Raw genomic sequence first — 25,026 nt, 5'->3', positions numbered from 1 at the left:
CAGGCACCGGGCCATCACATCAAGGGCATCGTTGGGGTGACCTGGGGTGGAGATGTACAGCTGGGTATCATCAGCGTACTGATGGAACTCCACCCCAAAGCCACGGATGATCTCTCCCAGCGGCTTCACATAAATATTGAACAGTAGGGGAGAGAGGACCGACCCCTGAGGCACCCCACATGTTAGGGGTCTAGGAGTTTTTATTGCAATTATGTATTGCTTATATTTTATGTTTCTGTATTCATATGGTTACTGTGTTGTTGTAAACCTCCTGGGGTCCAGCTTGAGGAGCTTGAGGAGCAAGCAAACAAATAAACAAATAAACAAACAAACAAACAAACAAACAAACAAATAAATAAATAAATAAATAAATAAATAATATTCTTGTCATTTATTCACAAAAGGTATCAGATTATTAACTTATTTTAAGAATTTAAAGACCCGAAGAAGATGCATTTCCCTCCAGGGAAGATTATTTTTTGGTGTCTGAAATGGTTTCAACTGGCAGTTGCTGTGAACCAATACAGATGCCAATAAAGGAGACTATTTGTAGCTCAGGGTTGAAATGAGGGGACCTTTATGCTCTCAGAGCTTGGTTGTTTTATTGCAGATATTTTACTACCCAAATAATAAACCTGCACGGATGATGTTACCTAATTTGACTAATGAAATGTCTGCTAGAAAACAACCAAGCTAGAGATCACCAAGGTCCCCAAAACAGGTATCGTTGCATGCTAATTTAGCTCTTTTTAGAGTTCTTCTGTTTTATTCAGATCCAACCGTATTCACCCCTTTCTGTCTTTGTTCTCTCCCATTTTCTCCCTCTCAAATTAATCTGAAGCATTTCTGAAAGGTTGAGAGTATGTTTGTTATTGGTACAAAAGGAATCCAATTGTCGCTTCTGCCGAACAAGGGACAGACGTGGCTTTCTCACCCGCCACAGAACTTGCCAATGCACAATGGAGGCACTTGGTTGGTAATTCAATTGTTTTCAACTGTTTTTTTCAAAGGCTTTTGTAGCTCTGTTAGAATCCCTTTATTGCCACATCTACATTTGGAGATCTTAGATAGCATACGGTAGTCATGTATTCAGCTGTTGGTCTGAGAATTAAAAATGTTGTTTTTTAAAAAAAAATGAAAAAGACCTAATTTTTTTTTCAAACAATGGTAGCATTATGAGAAAACATGATCAAGTGACAGATGCTTTAAATTAATGTAGTCACACTACTAAAGTAAATATATGCATTTAGAACTGAGCCTTCTTAAATGAGGGCATAAACGTCTGCATCATAAATTAAAAAGAGACAACACAAACTGTGTTGCATTCAGGACATTCCCTCTCTAGCAAAACTGAAGCTAGGAAAAAATTGTGTCATCTAATTATTCATATGCAGAAGCAATTAACCACAGGGTGTTGGATCAAAATTCAAGCTTCTCTTAGTTATAAATGTTATTGAGTAACCTGAGCAGCCAATCTCACCTATTCTTCAGGGTAATAGCAAAGAAACAAGCAAAAGGTCAGGTTAGGTGGAGTGTAAATATAATGAAGAAAAATGGACAATCTTCTTCTTTAACTTTTTTAACAATAAAAACAACTAAAGCTATTATCGAAGTATCACATATTTACCTGGGCATCAGAACAGCAAGTTGCCTGGCACCCGAAGTGTGCAAGTGAAACAGCGATGCAAAATTCCAGCAGGCTGAACAAGAGCAGCACAATGGAGAGGCCATAACCGACATTCTATAGAGTATGGAGACATGTGGAAAGATGGTTGTAATCTGCTGAGAAGTTAATGTAGCGGTACATATTTTATTTTATGTGCTGCACCATTAAAAGGGACTGGGAGGAACAATTGTACTGGGAAAAACAGAGACAGTGTATAGGTAATTCTCGACTTACAACCACAATTGGGATCAGAATTTCCATTGTTAAGCAAGGCAGTTGTTAAGTGAGTCATGCATAATTTTACCTTTCTTGCCACTGTTGTTAAGCAAATCGCTGCAGTTAAGGGAATCCAGCTTCCCCACCCCCATCGCCTTTGCTGACCAGAATCTGGCTGGGAAAGTCGCAGAGGGGATGCTGCAACTGTCCTAAATACATTCCGATTAGCCAAGCCCCCAAGTTTTAATCATGTGACTGTGGGGACGGTCGTACATGCAAGGAGTGGTCATAGCTTTGAGAGCCACTGACACTTTGAATGGTTGCTAAATAAACAGTTGTTTGTTCAATTAAAGACTGCCTGTACAGCCTGTGAGATAGGAGAAAACCACACCAGGGAACTTTAGCACTTCTTGTGCTTTGCAGCATTCTGAAGGGAAATTCCAGATAACACTGAGAATCAAAGGAGGATCAATCATATTTCAGAGCCACACATCAAGTTAAATCATTGCACAGTAGCACGTATTTCATCTGAGCCTTGTTTCTCCTTTATGCACCACAAAAAGCTGCTCATGTAGGATGAAGCAGAGAAGAAGAATCCAATGCTCAGTCTAAATCATTAGTTTTGCTGATGCAGAAATTCTCAGCTCTCCTAACCAAACCGGTTAAAGCAGGGGTCCCCAACCACCAGTCTGTGGACCAGTACTGGGCCACGGCATGCCCGCAACCGGTCCACACAAACAAGCAAAAGCCCCATCTGTGGGATGCAGGCAGCATACAAAACCACACACCCTCCAATCCATAGAAAAACCTTTCTCCACGGAACCGGTCCCTGTTGCCCAAAAGGTTGGGGACCTCTGGGCTAAACGATATTGTCCATGCGAGAAGGTGATAGCAGAAGAAAGCCAGATTGGAGCCTTTGTAAGAATGTGGAAGTTGAAGGCCCTGAGTCAGAGACCATGGTAAGGACATCCCATAATAATGTCAAAGGTTGCCTCCCAGCTGTAAAGGCCATAGTACGATGTACATTATTTTATCATTATTATGTGATAGCTCTAAGGCAGGGGTGTCAAACTGCCGGCCCACGGGCCAGATGCATCATAGAGAAACCGCGCCCACTCCATGGTATTTCAGCCATAAACTTTCTTAATTCTAGGCTCTTTGGCATTCTGCCGGCCAGGTGACCAGTGATCACTCTAGCTTTGCATGTCAATGAAAGATGCTTTGTTTTATCTGCAATCCCTCTGCTTCCTTATTTAAAGGACATGTTCCCCAGAACAAGGTATTCAGGTTATGATGATTCAAACACAGTTGAACACTTTGGGTACATGTTATCCTGAATTACACCAAGAGTCACAAGGGACAGAAGCGAAACCAGTTAACGCAGAGGCTGGCTAGTCCAAAGAGGAAAAGCAAAAGGCCTCCCCACTGTCCTAACATATCCAGTCTTGGGTGAAGGGAAATAGATTTTATACACCTTGAGGCTGTTGTTGGATGGGGTCAGAATAAGAGGAGAGGAAAAGACTAGTTTTATTCCAGTACAGGTAATGATGACTTAAGGCTTGGAATCTTATTCATGGGTTGAGAATAAGGTAAAGGTAACTTCATGGGAAAATTGGGGAAATTGGCATTAACAGATTATGGTTAAGGGCAACAATGTGATTTAGATTAAGTCAGTCTAACACAATGATGGCGAAACCTTTAGAGATTGAGTGCCCAAAAACTGATGGGAAAAGATCAGCCATAGTAATATGGCTCGTCACTAAGTTGCTGACAGCCGAAGTCAAATTTACTACCAAGCACTTTGAAAGCAACAGGGATGAAAGTGGGTGAGATCTTATCTTCTCTTTACCCTAAGTACCTTCTTCCTGTGAAAGCTCTTTGAAGCATCTTCCCCCTGTGAGGAAAGAGGGAAGGGAATTTCTATCCCACCCTCTAAGAATGGCAGCGTCTGACTACCCAGGGGAATCAAGCATTAAAAAGAACAATTCTAATCAAATTGGACTTACATGCTTCTGAAACTTGGGGACCCAAAAGTGTCCTAATTTTATTGGAAATTTTTGTTACTATCTACAAAAAAGAAATAAAATTGGAAAAGAACCTAGAAAAATTCGGGACTTAAAAACCTTAAATGCTTCTAGTGAATTCTTGTGGTGAAGCTTGGTATGGCAATTTGTTATTTCCTAAAAAGAGACTTGGCTCATAGCCCAGACCTAGATAAGACTTGTCTGACTTTGGCACTATCAAAGAGAGATTCAATTGTAAGAGAACAGCTGGGCAGTGAAATTGGCCTACTTGAGCTGTGAATGCAAACTCTTACTGACTTTTGCCTAACAAACAACTTTTACTGAAAGATTGTTCACAAATACACAAAAGAGATGGATGAAGACCAGAAAAAAATCCTCTCCATGCTAAAAGCAATACATGAAACTATCCTTTCAGCTTGTGAGAAAATGAGACCTAAAATAAAAGACCAAGATACCAGCTTAGATGCACAAAGTCAAATTTTGATTGCAATTGAAGAATCAACAATGCAGAAGATAACAGAACAAGTGGAACAACTAAATATTAAGACAGAGGATTCAATTGACCAACAAGTACAGTTGATGGATAATTCAGACAAGGAACTGACAACACTGAAAATGGAAATGACTTTCTATACAAACCAGAAGAAATTTGAGAAAGAAGAAGAACAAATTGAATTGAAGATAAATGTATCAGAGCAAATATGGGGGACTGGAATAACAGGGCGACAATTTAATGAATACAAATGGGCCAGTCCTTCCAGAAAACTGGCAAACAAATGGTCTCCTTTAATTCAAATAACATATATAAAAATGGAGGGAGATGTGTTTGATGATCTAAAAGCACTGACATGGAAGCCTGGTTGGCAAAGGAAGAAAGCTAGAATAAGGTTGAAAAATTGGGGTTTTGATTAATTAGAGGGGATTTTATATTGTCAATTAGAGGGCTAAAAGGAGATGTTGAGATAAAGGGAATTTTGATTATTAGACTCAAAATAGTTGGAAATTAGTGGAAAATAAGGATTTGATTTGTTTAATATTGAAAAATCAGACTTAAAAGGGAAATGAAAATTAATTATCAGGAATATGTTTGATTTATTGATTAACCCAGACAATATATATAATGGCTTTGATCTATCTAAGGGTTGATTTTATTATTAAGTAGATGGTTTATTATGATGGGAAATAGAAACTTTTTAGGGAATAGAATAAGATTACATTTAAATAGGTAAAATGTGTATTTTGGATATTATAGTTTGCTATGAAATGAGATAAGGGAAACTTTGGTCACCCAAAGTTTGAAAATTATGGATATTAAAGGTTAATTGGAATATTGATGAGAAACTAAAAATTAGGTAAAAATTTATAATAGGATATGGAGTGTTTTATGAAGATTAATTAAGATATGTATAAGCTAAAATGTATTGATAAATCTAATAATAATGATGTTTTCATTGAGTTGATACAGTTAGAAATGTACTAGCTTGAATATTGAATAGTAAATGTTAAGGGAAAAAGAGAAGTAATATTTGATGATGCAACCCAAGATTTGTACTAAAGTTTTGTTATTGAATTATTGATTAACCCTGTCACCACATTTTAAATACTCAAATGTAAAATTGGAAAACCAATAAAATATTATATATATAAAAAGAAATATTCAAATGAAATAGCACTCATGTCTTTGGGACTTAGACCTATTCAAGGAAAGATTTCAAACAAAAGTCAAAAGGTCTGCGATATCCCGGCAGCATACATAATCTCCTTCGGGATTCCGGACATGAAGCCAAAATTGAAGATCAGATTGGTTTACTTACCACTATACTTACATTGAGATATCCCTGGCCAGCCATCAAAGAAATAGTACTGATGATCATCTCACATAGATACAGGATGATACCAACTACTGCCATTATAGCACTTGTGATGTTCAATCCTACACTAGATTTCACCTGAAACAGCAATACACCAGGAGAAATTACAATTATGGTGTCAGCATAAGTCTTATTAAATGCAAAGCATAAAAACAATTAGCCCCAACTATAGTAAAAACAGTGACAGAGAATTCAATGTATGTGTGTGTTTAATGACACATAATCAGTCAGTGGTGAAACCAGACAACATCCACTAAAATCATATGGGGACCAGGGGAGGCTCCAATTCTAGATGGTTGAACATTCTCTATTTGTGACATAGAACTTTCAATGGAAGCAAAGTTTGGAAGCAAAAGTTGATCAACGAAGGAAGGGGGGGGGGCTTTTTAGTTTGCTTTTCTTTCCCAAATGTTGATTTAAGCTTGAGCAGTATCTGAAGATAATAGACAATATAAAGAGTGCTAAGTGATTATGAAGAAACAACATAAAAGAAATTCAAATGCTATACAGCTTTCTCACCAAACCCCGATTTGAACGGTTCACAGCTGCTACACAAAGTGATCCAGAAGAAATGAACTATGGAATAAAATAGAAAAAGATTTATTTTAGTCCACTGGAAATATCAACAGAAAAAATATCAGAAATTCCTGCAATGCAAACAGGACTTTTATTGGTATCCATTAGCCATTAATACCATGGGGCATGACTGAATAGGAATGTGCACATACTTACAAATATCCCTCCCCAAAAGGGGTAACCTCCAATTCCAGACAAGTTAAGGTAGTAAGAAGGAAAGAGACAAAGCGAGACAGCCCCAAAGCCAATGTGGATCAACCCAATCATGATCTGGATGGCCTATGGAAGGAACACACACAGCATAAGACAAATTCATTCTCTGAATCTGAGAAAGAGAAACATTCTAATTTGTTAGCACCCCTGGAAAAGCATCACTTCTATCCCTCTTTGAAAGGTCCTTAAAAAGGGTTGGAGCTTCTAAGCTTCCAGAGCAGATATTGACCCAAGGCCTGGTTTCCTATGGTGAAAAATTCAAATGGGGAGAAGGGACAGTTTGAGACACGATTCTCACTAGGTTCTGGACATTTACTCCAGATTATGATCTAGTTTCACCTACAGTGAGGCTGCTCTTGTCAGGAAGAAGGTCTGTATGAATATCAAGATGGGCCTTTGAGAGAGGAATGTCATTTCGCTCATTACAGACTCCTCTGCAAGAGGACGTTAAGCATGGTCATCATAAGACAAAGCAACTTCAACCGACTTGGGCCAGAGCCAATCTATGACCAAGTTCTTCTGGAGAAATGCCCAAGAGTTGCACTTCTCAGAGCAAAGGTAAAAAAAGATCTGTCTGAAACTATGGCTGAGCTCCATTTTTTCACTTAAACAGCAAAGCAAAGGAATGGATGTCTGAGTCAGAACGTTTGGTAGAAACACAAAAGAAACTACCAGGAAAAACAGAGGTTTCTGCAGTATATTCCAGAGCCAAACAAAACCCAAAGCCAAGTTCCAGAACTTCATCATGGGGCTCACAGGTCTCTACATAGCTCTAAAACCTTAATGGACTTCAAACAGGCACATAGCAAAGCATGCGTACCCCAAGCACTTTGGTCTCAGCACTGAGGAATCTCTCCATAGGACCCTTCTGGGACACTTGTTGAGGAGCACTGGTGGAAATTCCAAGTTGCTGAGCTCCATACTGAGGATATGGAGTTGCTCCAGATGCCTGAAGAACAACACCGGGCAATCCAGGGGCCGTTTGGATTACGTTCGCTCCATTAGAGGGGATGACAATTATGGTTCCACTGGCCATGCTTGCTGGAAATGTTGCCATAGCTAAGATACCTGCAAAGGAACAAGTGAGGAAATTTAATGTCTTAACATCAAGGAGGCAAAGCCTGGTCCTTGTCCTTAATTTTACTTTATGAGATAACATTTGCCTGCAGTAAAACTGCAGAAGATTGCCAGAAGGCTTCACAGAGCCAGGTACTAAACAGATGCAACTTTCTCAGAGGTAAAAATCCTTCTTTCCCCCACCATTCATCCAGAACCGAAGAAGCTTGTTGGATGAGAAGCAAAAAACTTTTTGAAGGAAAAAACCAAGAAAGTCCAGTTCCCTTTTGAAAAACTCCTTTGGGACAACCATGACCTGGAGAATTGAGAATCTCCATAGACAACATGGAGAACATTCTTATATTCCATTTTTATATTCCATTTTTCAATGCAAAAAGTGTCTTTTTAATCTTAGCACCACCTCAGATCTAAAGGCATCCAGCATGCATGATCATGCTGATTGTCACCTTCAAGCATGTTCATACCGATTTGGACAGAACAAGTTACTGTAAAGCAGTGGTTTCCAACCTCTGCGGCTTGGAGGCCCGGCTGGGAGGTTGGGGGGGGAGGGAGAGAGGGAACCGAAAAGGCCATGACCGGGGTGGGGTGGTGGGGGGTTGGGGACCTCTGCTGTAAAGGACACAAGAGCAGGGATCTGTATCCCAGCTTTGCTTCACCGATATGGTGAAGCTTCTTTTCAGAACACAACTGGAGCATCAGCCTGGGTCTCCTAACAAAACTCCGGACATCCCCATAAAGCAGTAAAGCCTCAACTTCCATCGACATCTAATAGGCCTCCGGATGTTTAAAACCCTGACCCAATGGCCCGAATTAATCCCACGGTTGCGATTTGTACAGACCTCAGGAGGAAGCTACTTCCTTCCTCAGCTTCCTTCCTGACTTGCTTCCCCTTGGAAGTCCAAGTTAAGGGGAGCTCCACCCACCCACCCACCTCTGAACGGCGAACTTCAAATATTGAGTCTTTGTAAGTTTACAGGGCGCCTGTGTGCGTATTGGGCACTTCCATCATGGCAAGATTGATTGCAAACTCTTTCCTGTCCGCTAATTCTCCTCTTAAATGCTCCCATCTAGAAGACCTTCGGTGGCTGCGTAGCTGAGAAGACCGCGGGTGGATGGCTGTGCAGGGGAGAAGCGGCAGGCAAGGAATTAATTCCATATTATTTTTTTAAAAAGTAACCAGAATCTACTCACGACAACCGCTCAGGAGGACACACAAGGAAAACGAAAGTAACTAAGGTAAACAAGTGGAAGGTGGGGTTCCGCCGCCTATTACGGTAAAAGGAGGGATTTACTCATAGCTTAATCAAAGAGTCCTGGAAAAAAACAAACCCTTCTTTCTTGCCTCTTTATAACTGTCGAAACAAATAAAGTTTGGGGCTAGGAACCTTTTGCTTATTCAGAGACGAGAGGAAAATTGTCCAAGTTTACAACATCCTGCCATTCCCAGGCTAAAACGAACCACTGAAATCAAACGCATCCCTCGACATTGCTTCCTCCCAATGTATGCAAGTCCCGCGCTTGAAGGAAACTCGTTTTCAACCCCTCGGAGTCTTCCACAACCTTTGCAGGAATCGCCAGAAGAAAAACACAGCCTCCCCGTCCGTTCCCTCGGAGCTCTTTACGTAGCCCTCGTCCGGCAGGAGAGGATTTCCCGTCTCCTCCGCCCCCCCCCTTTCCCTCCACCGACGCTCTCTGTAGCTTTCGCCTTGCCCTTTTTGGCCCTTGAAACAGGCAAAGCCGCAATGGAGGGAGTCGCTCCCAGCTTCCGACTGCTCTCCTTGCGGAACTCTTCCTGGGAACCTCAGAGGCCGCTGAAACATCTGGACCACCATATCGTTTGGGCACTAAGCAGATGCCAAAGGCAAATCCTAACCCTGCATATGGGTTAATCTATTACAGTGGTTCTCAACCTTTTTAATGCCGTGACCCCCAACAGGTCGTAAGTCGAGGACTAAACCGGTCATAAGTCCGGCAGGAGAGGATTTCCCGTCTCCTCCGCCCCCCTCCCCTTTCCCTCCACCGACGCTCTCTGTAGCTTTCGGCTTGCCCTTTTTGGCCCTTGAAACAGACAAAGCCGCAATGGAGGGAGTCACTCCCAGCTTCCGACTGCTCTCCTTGCGGAACTCTTCCTGGGAACCTCAGAGGCCGCTGAAACATCTGGACCACCATATCGTTTGGGCACTAAGCAGATGCCAAAGGCAAATCCTAACCCTGCATATGGGTTAATCTATTACAGTGGTTCTCAACCTTTTTAATGCCGCGACCCCCAACAGGTCGTAAGTCGAGGACTAAACCGGTCGTAAGTCGACTACCCAACCGGTCGTAAGTTGAGGACTTTCCCTGCCCAAGAGCGCCGCGCATGTGTGGTTCCGCCCCCTGCGCCGGCCGAGGCATAGCTGGCAAGCGGCAGAGACGGAGCAGGCCGACCACCAGCTGGCCCAGCTCAAGGGAGGTAAGGCACCCACCGGAAAAGGGGGAAAAAAATGGCGGACAATCTTGCTTGGCGACCCCCGTGAAATGGTCGATCGACCCCAAATGGGGTCACGACCCATAGGTTGAGAACCACTGATCTATTATGTTTCCTTTTGTGCTTATTTAAACTGAACATTTGCTTTTGAGTTGACTACTCCGTAATATATAGAGAAATTTCTGCTCTATTGGAGCGTCCTCTAGAGAGTCCTGATCCTCCTATTGCTAGTTTGTATTGGCCTGTGCAATGAACCTCTAGGCAGGGTGTGTGTGTGTGTAGAGCAGGTCGCTTCAACACTATAGTGTTTTGGAAGAGGAATCAGCTTCTGCCCCCCCCCCCCCCAGCTATGCTATTCCCAGATTTCATCTTTTTAAAAAGCTGCTTGCCGTTAACTCTTCTAGATGCCAAGATAATTTTCCTATATTATGATATTGGCTTTTCAGTCTTTAGTTCAACTCCTAGCAGTTCATGTCAAGGGGAAGTTAGATGGGTGTTTCAATCAATGGGATGATAATCAGATGTGTGCGCGCGGCAGTTCCAGTTACCTGACACAATATAATTCTGAAGTTAAGAAGAGGCAAGAGGAAACCTAATTTTTTTTGGGTAAAATAAAAATATGAGTTAAATAATTCCCTAGGGAACATAAATCTGTCAAGAAATTAAGATTATATAGCAACAGTTATCCATGTAAACCATGAGAGAACTGGAAATAAAATTGAATTATGAAAAACACAGACATTTTCAATTTGTGAATAAACCAGGGAAATGGTTATCTTATAAGCTGCAGAGAGGAAGAAAAAAAATGAAAATAGAAGAGGGAGATAATGTATTGATAGTCAATGTGGCTATATAAAAATTATCAATATTTAATATATATAAAGGACATGTTATTCCATTGTAGAAAACAACTGTGTATAAGAAATATACACTGTGTATAGAGTAAAGGAAACAAAGAAAAAGAAAAGATAAAGGCAAACGTTCAGAAAGAAAAGAGAAAAAAAGAAAAAAAAGCTTCCTATTTTCCTTGCAGCAAATATAAACATCATTACAAAACTATCTTACAAAAAAGGTCACTTTTTCCAATTTTTTTCCCTAATTGTCAAAAAGTCTAGCCACAAGTACATTTTATGAGCCCTGATGGTACAGTGGTTAAAGTTCAGTATTGCAGCCAAACTCTGCCCAGTCTGGAGTTTGATCCGGATGGGGCTCAAGGTTGACTCAGCCTCCCATCCATCCGGGGTCAGTAGAGTGAGGACCCAGATTGTTGGGGGCAATATGCAAATAATGCTTCAACATTGTAAACCACCCAAAGAGTGCTGTAAGTGCACCCTTATTCTACAAGGGGAAAAACTACCCAAATATTTTGGCACCCAAGCAAAGCACCAAGTTGTATCTATGATACAAGCCACATCTCCTAGAACCAAACCTTTAGAAAATCTTGCTGTTGTATCACTTCTTGTCTTCTTTCACCTGAAGCCATCTGCTTTACTGTACTATGTGGTGGGGTGGCGGAGACTCTAGTTGGATTAGGCATGTATTGATCTTTACATGACTTAGTTAGCAATGAAAGGGATATCCACTACCCCAGTGATGGCGAACCTTTTAGAGACAGAGTGCCCAAACTGCAACCCAAAACACACTTATGCATCGTCGGGTGCCGGGTGGGTGTGGCCCATTGGGTGGGTGTGGCCCATTGGGTGGGCGTGGCTGCTGTGGTAATGGCAGACGGTGGGACTAAAAAGTTCAATCAATCAATTTCAACTTTGCAAGATCTTTTTTTTCCCTGTGAGAAGTTGAAATTGACTGATTGATTGAACCTTTTTTTTTTTTTGCACTCAGTGGCGGAGGCCTAAAGCGAAAAGGTTTTATAAAACCCAGGTGAAGGCCTAGGACTGGGGCGACGGCGTGCGTGCCCACAGAGAGGGCTCTGAGTGCCGCCTCTGGCACCCGTGCCATAGGTTCGCCACCACTGCACTACCCTATTCAGAAGCACTCTATTAATTCTGTACAAGTTACAGAATGGAACCCTGGATCAAATGAAACCATTCTTTCAATTCATTTGACTCCACTCCATAACACTTACAGCACAATTTTCAGCATGTTAGTTCTCAGCTCCCCTCAGTGTAACTCACCACAAACTCATAAGAAATAGGAAATGGAAATAGAATAGGATTAGAAATATTTATTGGCCATGTATGATTGGACACACAAGGAATTTCTCTCCGGTGCATATGCTCTCAGTGTACATATAAGCAACAAGTGATAAATCATGATCATAATCACAAAATACATTCATCACAATTATAAAACACTTAGTGATAGTCGTAGTATACTAAATAAGTAATCAACATAAATCATACAAGGATACTAAATAAAACAATTAATATAAATTGTAAGATACAGGAAACAATGTTACAGTCATAAGATAAGGAAATAGGTAATAGGAAAAATGAGAAAGATAGTAGTAATACAGCCCTACTAGGTAATTTCACAGTGTTGTGGGAATTAGTTATTTTTGATGTTAGTTGTCCTTTTTAAATCTTGAGATATTATAGAACCTAGAAACTTGAAGGTCTCTACTGTTGATACTTTGTTGTCTAGTATTGTAAGAAGTGGTAGAATAAGAGGGCTTCTCCTAAAATCTACTATCATTTCTACAGCTTGACTGTGTTCAGTTCAAGATTGTTCTGACCCCACCACAAGGCTGGTTGTTCAACTTCCTGTCTGTATGCAGACTCTTTGAACAAAGGAACTGTTAGTGACACAATTTCAACTGAGCCAGATTATATTCAGGATATTGCCTATCAAACCTCAAAAACTGTGCAACATGTACATTTTGTACATTTGTAAAAATCATTGCAGGAGTCAAACTTTTCACCATGTAATACTGGACAAGCAAGCAACAAATCTTCTCTACAATTCCAATTGAGTCTCTTTAGGAATACACAAGGGATGGGCAACTCTGCAACCTTTATGAACTGTAGACTTCAACTCCCAGAATAGCTGAATCTGCCATGCTGGCTCACGGATCCTGGGAGTTGAAGTCCGCAGGTTGTAAAGGGGTCATTATTGCCACCCCCTGCATTTTCCCTCCCTAAAAGTATGAATAGCTTTGATTTTGGAATTGCATGTTTACACAATTGTAAACTCTTCAAGGATGCAGCTAATGAGTGTGTTTACAGCTTCCCATGTTGGAGAAGGGACGATAGTCAAAAAACCAAAAAATGGCAATTTGCATGGAATCTGTGTTTTTGATCAGCTTAAGTGCCCTAACAATATGGATTACTTTTGTTATAGGCAAACTTCTTCTAATCTGTTTTGGGATCACAGTGATTATGCAACCGCTATTACAGGTAGTTCTCCATTTACAACCAGTCATTTAGTGACCATTCAGAGCTACAACGTAACTGAAAAAAATTGACTCATGACCAGTCTTCACACACAGCAGCATCCCCACGTTCATTATGATCAAAACTCAGGTGCTTGGCAACCAGCACGTATGTATGACAGCATGCCAGGCTCAGTGATTGCTGTTTGTGACCTTCCCAGCTGGCTTTTAAGAAGTGAATGCGGGAAACCAAATTCGCTTAATGATCACGAGAGTCACTTAACAACCAGAATAATTTACTTAACAACAGTGGCAAAACAGGTCATAAATAGGGCACAATTCACTTAACTGCCTCATTTAGCTATGGACGTTCTGGTCCAAATTGCAGTCATAAGTCGAGAACTACAGGTATTGTGTCAATGATATGTTTTATTAATAGTTTGTGTTTTAATTTTAGTAGTTGTTTTTCTTTTCTGTAACATCAGATCTCCTACTTAATTCCATATTTGTCATTAAAAACCCCCCCATCTAGAATATGAACAGAAGTGTAATAAACAGCTTCCATCATCCAGTGTAGGAAATCTACTTCGTCATAAATACGCTGATGATTTGCAGCACAAATTCTTCTTCTTGGGAAGTGTTCTAGCTATTAAGTAAACTAGAAGAACTTTTAAATTTGCCACCATTTAATTTGGTGTTTAAAGGTTGTAATTGAAAAACAAACAAAGAAGCTGGAGGACAAAACAAGGTAACACATTGCTTCTCCTGAAACCTTTTCTGCAACACTTCTCACATTTCCTTCTTGTTTTACTGAGATTTGGTAACCACGTTATCATAGGTCGGTGGAGGAGGAGAAGGATTTAGTTCAGTTGTGCCTGCTCCATCTCCAATGACTTGGTAAGGCACAAAAAGCATGGTTGGCTGTAACAGAAAAGAACAGTCAATACAAAACATACTCAGGGAGGCACCTATTACTCTGGGTAGGAGGAAAAGATTCTCCAGTTGTGTGTTGTTAACTGTGATGCTGCCAGTCTCACCAACAGGCTGTAATCCTTGATAGCCCAAAGTCCGGACAGATAATTCTTTAAAACGATAAATTAACACGCAAATGATTTAGGGCCTGGGCATTTAAGTGACTTTTCCTGATCGAATCTGCCAGCTGTTCTCTGTATGGAATAGATGGCCTTCTGAAATCTGGATGGTACCAACTGGGATGCTCCCCTGGAAAATGGTAAGTGGTAAGAGAAGTGAACTGGCTTCTCCTAAGGACCTTTGGGGAATGATTTTATTTTGTGCATTAGTTTTTATTGCAGTTATATATTGCTTATATTTTATGTTACTGTATTTGTACCGTTACTGAGTTGTTGTAAACCTCCTAGGGCAGTGATGGTGAACCTTTTAGAGACCGAGTGCCCAAACTGCAACCCAAAACCCACTTATGTATCGTTGGATGCCGGGTGGATGTGGGCGTGGCCCCTTGGGTGGACGTGGCTGTGGTGGTAACGGCAGACTGGCTGGGACTAAAAAGTTCAATCAATCAATTCCAACTTTGCGAGATCTTTTTTTTCCCCGTGAGAAGTTGAAATTGATTGATTGATCCTTTTTTTTTTTTGCACACAGCGGCGGAGGCCTAAAGTGAAAAGGTTTTATAAAACCCAGCTGAAGGCCTAGGACTGGGGCGACAGTGCACATGCCCACAGAGAGGGCTCTGCGTGCCACCTGTGGCACTCGTGCCATAGATTCGCCACCATGATCCTAGGGTCCAGCTTAATTTAGGAGCATATAAATAAATAATATTGTCATGATTTATTCACAAAAGACATCAGATTATTAACTTATTTTAACAATTTGAAGGCACGAAGAAGATGCATTTCCCTCCAAGGCAGGTTATTTTTTGGTTTCTGAAATTGCTTCAACTGACAGTTGTTCTGAACAGATATAGGTGCCAATAAAGGAGAATATTTGTAGCACACGGTTGAAATCAGGGTAACCTGATGCTCTCTGAGCTTGGTTGTTCTTTTGCAGATGTTTTACTGCCCAAATAATAAACCTGCACTGAAGATGTTATCTAATTTGAGTAATGAAACATCTGCAAGAAAGCAACCAAGCTAGAGAGCACCAAGGCCTTCAAGACAGGCATCTCTGCATGCTGATTTAATTGCTTACAATATTTTTAGAGTTCTTCTGTTTTGTCAGGTCCAACCATATTCACCCCTTTCAGTCTTCATTCTCTCCCATTTTCTCCCTCACAAATTAATCTATTCTAAAGCATTTCTGAAAGGTTGAGAGTATGTTTGTTATTGGTACAAAAGGAAGCCAATTGTCGCTTCTGCCAAACAAGGGACAGACGTGGCTTTCTGAGCCGCCACAGAACTTGCCAATGCAGAATGGAGGCACTTGGTTGGCAATTCAGTTGTTTTCAAATGGTTTTTTCAAAAGCCTTTGTAGCTCTGTTAGAATCCCTTTATTACCACATCTACATTTGGAGATCTTAGATAGCATAGGGTAGTCATGTATTCAGCTGTTGGTCTGAGACTTAAAAATAATGTTATTTTTTTCAAAATGAAAAAAAAAATCTCACTTTTTAAAAAAACTGATAGCATTGCGAAAAAATGTGACCAAGTGACAGATATTTTAAATTAATATAATAACACCACTAAAGTAAATATATTTAGAACTGAGCCTTCTAAAATAGAGACATGAACTTCTGCATCACTGAATTAAAAAGAGACAACATAAATGTGTTGTATTGATGACATTCCCTCTCTAGCAAAAGAGAAGCTGGGGAAAATTCATGTCATCTAATTATTCATATGCTGAAGCAAATAGCCACAGGGTGTTGGATCAAAATTCAAACCTCTCCTAGTTATAAAGCTTGCTGGGTAACCTGAGCAGCCAATCTCACCTATTCTTCAGAGTAATAGCAAAGAAACAAGCAAAAGGTCGGGTTAGGTGGAGTGTAAATATAAAGAAGAAAAATGGACAATCTATTTAACTTTTTTAACAATAAAAACAACTAAAGCTATTATCGAAGTATCATATATTTACCTGGGCATCAGAACAGCAAGTTGCCTGGCACCCAAAGTGTGCAAGTGAAACAGCGATGCAAAATTCCAGCAGGCTGAACAAGAGCAGCAGACTGGAGAAGCCATAACTGACATTCTCTATAGTTGTAATCTGGTGAGAAATTAATGTAGAGGTACGTATTTTATTTTATGTGCTACAATATGAAAACAGACTCCCAGCTGCTTCCTGGGAGGAACAATTGTATTGGGAAAAACAGAGACAGTGTATAGGTAATCCTCGACTTACAACCACAATTGGGACCAGAATTTCCACTGTTAAGCAAGGCAGTTGTTAACTGAGTCAAGCATAATTGTATCTTTTTGCCACTGTTGTTAAGCAAATTGCTGCAATTAAGGGAATCCTATGGTTGTTAAGTGAAGTTTTAATTAGGTGACTGTGGGGACGGTCATACATGCGAGGAGTGGTCATAGCTTTGAATGTCACTGAAACTTTGAATGGTCGCTAAATGAATAGTTGTTCATTCAATTAAAGACTGCCTGTACAGCCTGTGTGATATGAGAAAGCCACACCAGGAAACTTTAGCACCTCTTATGCTTTGCAGGATTCTGAAGGGAAATTCCAGATAACACTGAGAATCAAAGGAGGATCGATCATATTTCAGATCCACACATCAAGTTAAATCATTGCGCAGTAGCACGTATTTCACCTGAGCCTTGTTTCTTCTTTACGCACCACAGAAAGCTGCTCATGTAGGATGAAGCAGAGAAGAAGAATCCAACGCTCGGTCTAAATCATTAGTTTTGCCGATGCAGAAATTCTCAGCTCTCCTGACCAAACAGGCTGAAGGACATTGTTCAAGGTGGCAGTAGAGTTAGCAGGCCAGATTGGAGCTTTTGTAGGAATGTGGAATTTGGAGGCCCCGGGTCAAGACCACGGTAAGGACATCCCATAATAATGTCAAAGGTTCCCTCCAAGTTGTAAAGGCCATAGTATGATGTACATTACTTTATCATTCTTATTCTTATGTTCTAAGGGTATTTAAGTCGTAATCTTTCTTACTTCTAGGCTCTTTGGCATTCTGCTGGCCAAGTGACCAGTGGTCACTCTAGCTTTGTATGTCAGTGAAAGATGCTCTGTTTTATCTTCAGTCCCTCTGCTTCCTTATTTAAAGGGACATGTTCCCCAAAACAAGGTATTCAGGTTATGATGACTCAAACACAGTTGAACACTTTGGGTGCATGTTCTCCTGAATTACACCAAGTGTCATAAGGGACTGAACCAAAAGCAGTTAAGGCAGAAACTGGCTAGTCCAAGATGAAAAGTGACAGGCCTCCCCCTGTCCTAACATATCCAGTCTTGGGTGAAGGGAAATAGATTTTATACACCTTGAGGCTGTTGTTGGATGGGGTCAGAATAAGAGGAGAGGAAAAGACTAGTTTTATACTAGTACAGCTAATGATGACTTAAGGCTTCGAATCTTACTCATGGTCTGAGGATAAGGTAAAAGTAACCTCATGGGAAAATTGAGAAAATTGGCATTAACAGATTATGGTTAAGGGCAACAATGTGATTTAGATTCAGTCAGTCTAAGATATATTGTTTCCCTTCATCAATAAGGATGCAGCTAGATCTATTTTATTTACCCAACTTCTTTCCAATCATCTGTTAGATTGAAAAGGGGAAAAACCCTGGATGTGATACTACTATAATTTAACACTCATAAGAAAACAAAGGACGGGACTTTACAAAATAGTAAAATATCAAGCTGTTGATCCCAGTTATTGGCATGGTTCTAAACTGTCCACACTTCAGAACTTATTTAAATTTCAGTTTTCTAAAACTCGTGTGGCAAATGCAAAGAAGGGATGAGGATGTGGGGGTGGCAGGAAAACCTGGTATACATGTACAGCTGTATTCTGTTCTATATCAAATTTTCAAACAATCTAAGCCAACAACCAAATTTTTACACTCTACAGAGAAATAGTCAAAAGGTATGTCTAAAACACATTTACCATTTTTTTTAAAAAAAGAAATCTATCCAACTCCCCACTCCCCAAAAAAAACACTGGAAAAGAAAGAAGATATCTAAAAGATCCTACACACTTTGTTCCTCAATGACCAGAAGATTTCAAACAAAACTTAAAGGGTCTGGGATATCTCTCCTGTATATATACTCTCCTTCTGGATTCTACACATGAAGCCAAAATTTAAGAACAGATTGGTTTACTTACGTCTAAATCTTCAGTGTTATTTATATAGATATGCCTAAAATTAGGACTATTGAAGATCAGCTCACATAGATACAGGATGATACCAACTACTGCCATTATAGCACTTGTGATGTTCAATCCTACACTGGATTTAACCTGAAACAGAAATGCAGCAGAAAGAGAGAAATTACAATTATGGTGTCAGCATAAGTCTTATTAAATGCAGAGCATAAAAACAATTAGCCCCAACTATGGTAAAAACAGTGACAGAGAATTCAATGTATGTTTATGTGTTTTTTTAAATGTTTTATTGATTTTTTTAACATAATCACCTTATTATTTGAATAAATAACAATTAAATATAGATGTTTTTCTAATATTTCTGCAAATAATAACCACATGAATATAAATATTCTTTTCTAACTGATCACCTTGATTGCCTTGTCATAGATCCTATTTACAAAATTCTTATTTAAATTTGTTTTCCCCACAATATTAAAAACATTCTTACTGGTTAAGATTTTCTCAAAATTAATTACACTTAAGTATTTAAGTTTTTTTCCTCATACAGGCCATTCTAACACTTTTACATTTCTCATACCTTAAAAAAAAAAAGAGAGAGAGAGAGAGGCTAGTGTATATTTATATCTAAAATGTTTCTCTTCTTTTTAACCATATTCAAACATATGTTTAATCTTTAAATGTTCCATTTAATAAATCTAATCTTTTAGATCTATTCAAAACATTTTTATCCATTGAAATTTTCTCAAGATCAATTACACTTAAGTATCTAAAACATTTCCTTTATATAAACCATCCCAACATTTTTATATTTCTCATGTCAAAAAACAAAACACAAAGGAAAATAGAAAGAAAAAATACTATGTTATTTGAGGGGCTCATCCCTCTTAAACTAAAATTCATTTATATCCAAAATCTTTCCATTTCTTTAACCATATTAAAACAGATATTTAATTTTTAAATATTCCCTCTGATAAATTCCATCATCTAATTTCTTAATTCTCACTTTGGCCTTCCCCCCCCAAACATTTTTCCTGATCAATATGCTCTGCTGAATCAAATAATCTTCCCATAGTCTTAATGGATGTTGTTGTAGGTACAAAAGGCAAATCAGGTTAAGATATTTTTATAGGAAGGTTTCGCCCTTTCCTAATCATTGAAAATCTTTTCCTTTCTTTCTCTCTTTATTTCTCTTATCATTTTTTGTCTCTCAAGTTCTCGTACTTCTGGCAGCTCTGTAATCCATTTTGTCAAATCTTTTTTCTTGGCCTCAGACTTATTTTGTAATCTTAGAGTGTAAGTTATCTTTTCCAAGTCCAATATTTCCTGCAAGTTTTTTCCCACCTGGCTTAAGTCATACTTCTTTCTATTGTTAGGTTTCATCTTTAAATGTCTTTCCTCTGGTTTATATTCAGTTGTCTGTTTTATCTGCTTGCTCTCTAGTTTTATTTCTGAGAGATTTTTTGTTGTCAAGTTAAATTGGAGATGTATTCATTTATATTTTCAAAGTTATTTTTAATTTCCTCGTGGTTTGAGATAATTGTTGTTTGAATAAGTTGCAACATAGCATATATCTCCTCCTGGAAAGTATTTTTTCTTGGTATATTCTTCCTGCAGATCTCTGGTTTTCCATGATAGCCAAAAATCAGGATTTCCTTTCTCTGCGGACAGCTTTAGAGTCACAGATGAATAGGTATTTATAATCCAGAAAGGTCAATTTTTTTTCCTCTAAAGTTTATAATTCTCCCTGTCAAGCCTCTGTGGACTCGACACTGACGGGAGGGGAAAGGGAGCGAGAACAGCGTCTAGGGCGTCCTGGTTTGGCGGAGGCCAGCGACCAAGGGCGACAGCCTTTCCCTCTCCCGTTACCTGGACTGTCGACGGGCAGAGCCTAGCAGCGTGGCCATCGGCTCAGCGGTCATCCTGCTGAACAGCTGACCTTTTCCGCGGCCAGCCCGCCAAACATCTGTTCGGCGCAGGGAAGCAACAGGATGCCGGAAGCTTGCAGCGCGGCCTGATGAGCAGCTGATCGGCAGATCAGCTGCAGCACGTTCTGCCTGGCTACTTTTATCACCTCGCATACCGGATGCTGGTTAGGTGGGTGGGGGGTGGGGCCCGGCTGGGAAATGTATATGTAAGGTGCTGGGAGGTGACTGCTTCCAGCGCTGACTTTGCTTGTTGTTTATATGACTAAATGCATGCCAGAAGTTCCGTGATTAAATCTAACCACCTGTGAACTCACCAACTCGTGTCTTCTTGGAGCCAGGCGTGTGGTAAGGACTCCTGACACTCGCTTTGTAGGTAGCCTAAAATGTTTTCTTTTTTTGTCACAGCTGTTCTCTGTTATTAAGACATTGAAGGTCACCAAAACAAGTTATATTTTCCTGGGCTTTGCCAGTTCCTCTATTGGAGCAACTACTGTTGTATATTTTCATCCACCACTAGATGTCAGCACCAGTTCATTTTTCAGTTTTCAAAATAAACAATTGTTTTCTTCTATTTTCATGATTTAAAAGGGAAATCTTAACAAATTCCACCAATTTCAAACATATCCAGATTTAGGTTTATATTCATTTCATTTCAGCATATTTCTGTCCCCCCTAAAAAGTTTAATTTGCCACTTCTGTCAGTAGGAAGGTGGGGCAAAGATCCCTCTCTTTTTCACTTTCAGAGGCTTTTTGCTTCATGGGTTGTTGTTTTTTTCCCCAGGAAGTCAATTATCAAGTAGAAGAGAGAAAATCACTGTTCTTACTCGGTTCCAAGCATGTTGTTTACAGTCAGCTTAAAATAGTGCTTTTGGGCTACAGCTGCTTGTAGCTTGGGCTAGACTCTGAAGTTAAGCTAGCCTTTCTCCTGCTGGTTTCTGGAGGGCTTTTCCCAGACCGATAGGATCGACCATCTCTCCGTGATCGACGGGATTTCCCTCCTTCTTTGTTGCCTCTCCAGGGCGACTTCAGGCCCATTTAGGGTCCCCTAACAGGCAGAAATTGGCCGTAGAGTGCAGAGCACCACGATCCCTCGGCTGCTGAGCTACTGCACAAAACCGGAAGCATGTATGTGTATGTTTAATGACAAGTAACCAGTCAGTGGTGAAACCAGGCAACAGCCACTAAAATCATAGGTATCAAACAGCAGCAACAATAGGGTTTTCCACAAATGAAAGGCAAATACCACAATTCATTTGAAGGCTTTTCTAACACTGTCAAATTCCTTCTCTCTGTTTCTGGATGTGAGCCTCTATTGAAGGCCAGGTGGTTAACAGTGACAGGAAAACTGGTAAGGTTTATTCACCCAATAACATTCTGGTAAAGAAAGAAATCCCACACTTTTTATTCTAGGACACAATGCACTCTAAGCATTAAATGTCAATGTTAAATGCTCTTCTAGCTATACAACATTACAGAGAGGCAACTAGAGAGATGGGAATGGAGAAACCCTTGGAATCATTTGTGAGAATTCTGAACATTCAAAAATTGCTCTGTTTTTAGTTCTCCCCTGTCAGGAATGTAGTATCTTTCTATCAAGATGGTTGTTTTTCTTCTCTTGAATCCACACTATATTCCTTTACAAGACAAACCATTTCTGTGTTGCCCTGAACACTTTAAACCAAGGAGAAACAGGAGAGAAGAAAGCAAGCTCTTTGCAGGAGGGCTACCATCAATTCTCTCCTCTCTTTAATTCCCAGGATGAGACCCACACTTGTTCCATACTTTTACGCCTAATACACTGAGCTTCTTTCTAATGTTGCTTCCATGTAGGACTATTGCTGAAAAAGGAACCTCTGTCAACGTGGAGGAGGAGAAGGAGGAGGCGGCATGTTGGCGGTCTGGTTCAAGACTAGAGAATGCAAGGACTAAGGAAGCTCTAGTAGAAGAAGCACCCACGTCATGGTCATTGACTCTCTCAGGCTTCTCTCATTTTCGTCATGGTACTGACAGGACCTGCAGTGTTGCAGGTTGCACCTCAGGAAGGGAACTTGGGAAGAAGCCCATCGCAAAATGGGGACCAGGGGAGGCTCCAATTCTGGATGGTTGAACATTCTCTATTTGTGACATAGAACTTTCAATGGAAGCAAAGCTTGGGAGCAAAAGTTGATCAAAGAAGGGGGAGGTTAGTTTGCTTTTCTTTCCCAAATGTTGATTTAAGCCTGAGCAGTATCTGAAGACTATATAAAGAGTGCTAAGTGATTATGAAGAAACAACATAAAAGAAATTCAAATGCTATATAGCTTTCTCACCAAACCACGATTTGGACGGTTCACAGCTGCTACACAAAGTGATCCAGAAGAAATGAACTATTGGAAAAAGAAACAGAAAAACATTGACTTTAGTACAATCTGGCCCCCATGAGAAGCCAGGGAGGCTCCAATGCAAACAGAATTTTTATAGGTATCTGTTAGCCATTAATACCATGGTGCATGACTGAATAGAAATTTGCACATACTTACAAATATCCCTCCCCAAAAGGGGTAACATCCAATTACAGACAAGAAAAGGTAGTAAAAGGGATACAAAGTGAGACAAATTGCGACAGCTCCAAAGCCAATGTGGATCAACCCAATCATGATCTGGATGGCCTACGGAAGGAAAACACACAAAATACGAAAAATTAGTTCTCTGAATCTGAGAAAGAGAAACTTTCTAATTTGTTAGCACCCCTGGAAAAGCATCACTTTCTATCCCTCTTTGAAAGGTCCATGAAACGGGTTGGGGCTTCTAAGCTTCCAGGGTAGGTGTTGACCCAAGGCCTGGTTTCCTATGGTGAAATATTTCAAATGGGGGGAAAGGGACAGTTTGAGCCACCATTGTCACTATGTACTGGACATTTCCTCCAGATTATGATCTAGTTTCACCTACAGTGAGGCTGCTCTTGTCAGGAAGAAGATCAGTAAGAATATTAAGATGGGCCTTTGAGAGAGGAATGTCACTTCTCTCATTACAGACTCCTCTGCAAGAAGAGCATGGTCATAAATACAAAGCGACTTCAAACGGCTCGGGCTGGAGCCAATCTATGACCAAGTTCTTCTGGAGAAAAGCCCAAGAGTTGCACTTCTCAGAGGGAAGGGGAAAAAAGAGATCTGGCTGAGCTCCACTTTTTCATTTAAAGAGCAAAGCAAAGGAATGGATGTCTGAGTCAGAATGTTTTGTAGAAACACAAAATAAACTACCAGGAAGAGCAGAGATTTCTGGAGTATATTACAGAACCAGACAATAGCCAAGCCAAGTTCCAGAACTTCAACATGGGGCTCACAGGTCTTAATGGACTTCAAACAGGCATATAGCAAAGCATGCGTACCCCAAGCACTTTGGCCTCAGCACTGAGGAATCTCTCCATAGGACCCTTCTGGGAGACTTGTTGAGGAGCACTGGTGGAAATTCCAAGTTGCTGAGCTACATACTGAGGATATGGAGTTGATCCAGATGCCTGAAGAGCAACACTGGGCAATCCAGGGGCCATTTGGATTATGTTCGCTCCATTAGAGGGGATGACAACTATGGATCTAGTAGCCATGCTTGCTGGAAGTGTTGCCACAACTCAGTTACCTGCAAACAAACAAGTGAAGAAAGTTAATGTCTTCACACCAAGGAGGCAAAGCCTGGTTCTTCTCATTAATCTCACTTTATGAGATAACATTTGCCTGTAGTAAAACTGAAGATTATTGCCAGAAGGCTTCAAGGAGCCACATACAACTTTCTCAGGGATAAAAATATTTCCTTTCCCCACCATTCAGCTGGAACCAAAGAAATTTCTTTGTTGAGAAGTGAAATGTTTTCAAGGGAAAAAAAAAAACTCCAGTTGCCTTTTGAAAAGCACCTGTGGGACAACCATGGCCTGGAAGATTGAGAATCTCCATAGACATCAGGGAGAAAAAGTTAATGAGAACATAGTGAACCTGTTTATTATTATGACCCAGGGGGTCAAGGCAAAGCAGCCTCTAGAGAGTTCTTTATTTCTCTTAGCAAATATTCCAGCCAATGGCCCTCCTACAACCGGTAAGTCTTCACCCTCCGTATAATCCTCCCCCCCTTATATGTACCTTAGGAGCATGTGGTGGGGGGATAGATAACAACACACGCACAAAGGGAGAGAGTGGAGGAAGGGAAGGGAAGCAAGTCGCAACTGCGAAACATTTGCAGACGACACCAAGCTGGCAGGAATAGCCAACACTCCAGAAGACAGGCTTAAGATACAGAAGGATCTGGACAGACTTGAACACTGGGCACTATCTAACAAAATGAAATTCAATGGTGAAAAAAGCAAGGTTCTACATTTAGGCAAGAAAAACCAATTGCACAAGTACAGCATAGGTGGCACCTTGCTCAATAG

General features: G+C 40.3%; 2 protein-coding genes across 5 annotated transcripts in view; both read right to left on the bottom strand.

Moving 5' to 3' along the window:
* Positions 1-9,302, bottom strand: part of LOC107292126 (membrane-spanning 4-domains subfamily A member 8-like) — a 12,839-nt gene extending 3,537 nt beyond the window's left edge. Inside the window, exons 1-6 of one of the 3 annotated variants that reach the window (XM_015821187.1) lie at positions 9,204-9,302; positions 7,387-7,634; positions 6,510-6,632; positions 6,297-6,353; positions 5,721-5,855; positions 1,628-1,741 (exon numbers count right to left, since the gene is read on the bottom strand). In XM_015821187.1, coding sequence (XP_015676673.1) covers positions 1,628-1,741; positions 5,721-5,855; positions 6,297-6,353; positions 6,510-6,632; positions 7,387-7,623 — 666 coding nt within the window. In that variant the 5' untranslated portion in view covers positions 7,624-7,634; positions 9,204-9,302. Of the gene's footprint in view, positions 1-1,627; positions 1,742-5,720; positions 5,856-6,296; positions 6,354-6,509; positions 6,633-7,386; positions 7,635-8,834; positions 8,878-9,203 lie in introns of those variants that run through there. The other 2 variants (XM_015821186.1, XM_015821188.1) reach the window with 2 other exon arrangements.
* A 4,550-nt stretch (positions 9,303-13,852) lies between these two features.
* The window catches only part of LOC107292125 (membrane-spanning 4-domains subfamily A member 15), a 16,497-nt gene continuing 5,323 nt past the window's right edge, over positions 13,853-25,026 (bottom strand). For both annotated transcript variants that reach the window (XM_015821185.2, XM_015821184.2), the window contains exons 2-7: positions 23,995-24,242; positions 23,147-23,275; positions 22,937-22,993; positions 18,700-18,834; positions 16,490-16,618; positions 13,853-14,362 (exon numbers count right to left, since the gene is read on the bottom strand). In XM_015821185.2, the coding sequence (XP_015676671.1) occupies positions 14,249-14,362; positions 16,490-16,618; positions 18,700-18,834; positions 22,937-22,993; positions 23,147-23,275; positions 23,995-24,210 (780 nt within the window). In that variant the 5' untranslated portion in view covers positions 24,211-24,242 and the 3' untranslated portion in view covers positions 13,853-14,248. The remainder of the gene's footprint in view (positions 14,363-16,489; positions 16,619-18,699; positions 18,835-22,936; positions 22,994-23,146; positions 23,276-23,994; positions 24,243-25,026) is intronic.

The sequence above is a fragment of the Protobothrops mucrosquamatus genome, unplaced genomic scaffold, assembly GCF_001527695.2.
Source record: "Protobothrops mucrosquamatus isolate PMUCROS unplaced genomic scaffold, P.Mucros_1.0 scaffold1269, whole genome shotgun sequence".
In the NCBI taxonomy this organism is placed as follows: domain Eukaryota; kingdom Metazoa; phylum Chordata; class Lepidosauria; order Squamata; family Viperidae; genus Protobothrops; species Protobothrops mucrosquamatus.
This window is presented reverse-complemented; position numbering and strand designations above follow the sequence as displayed.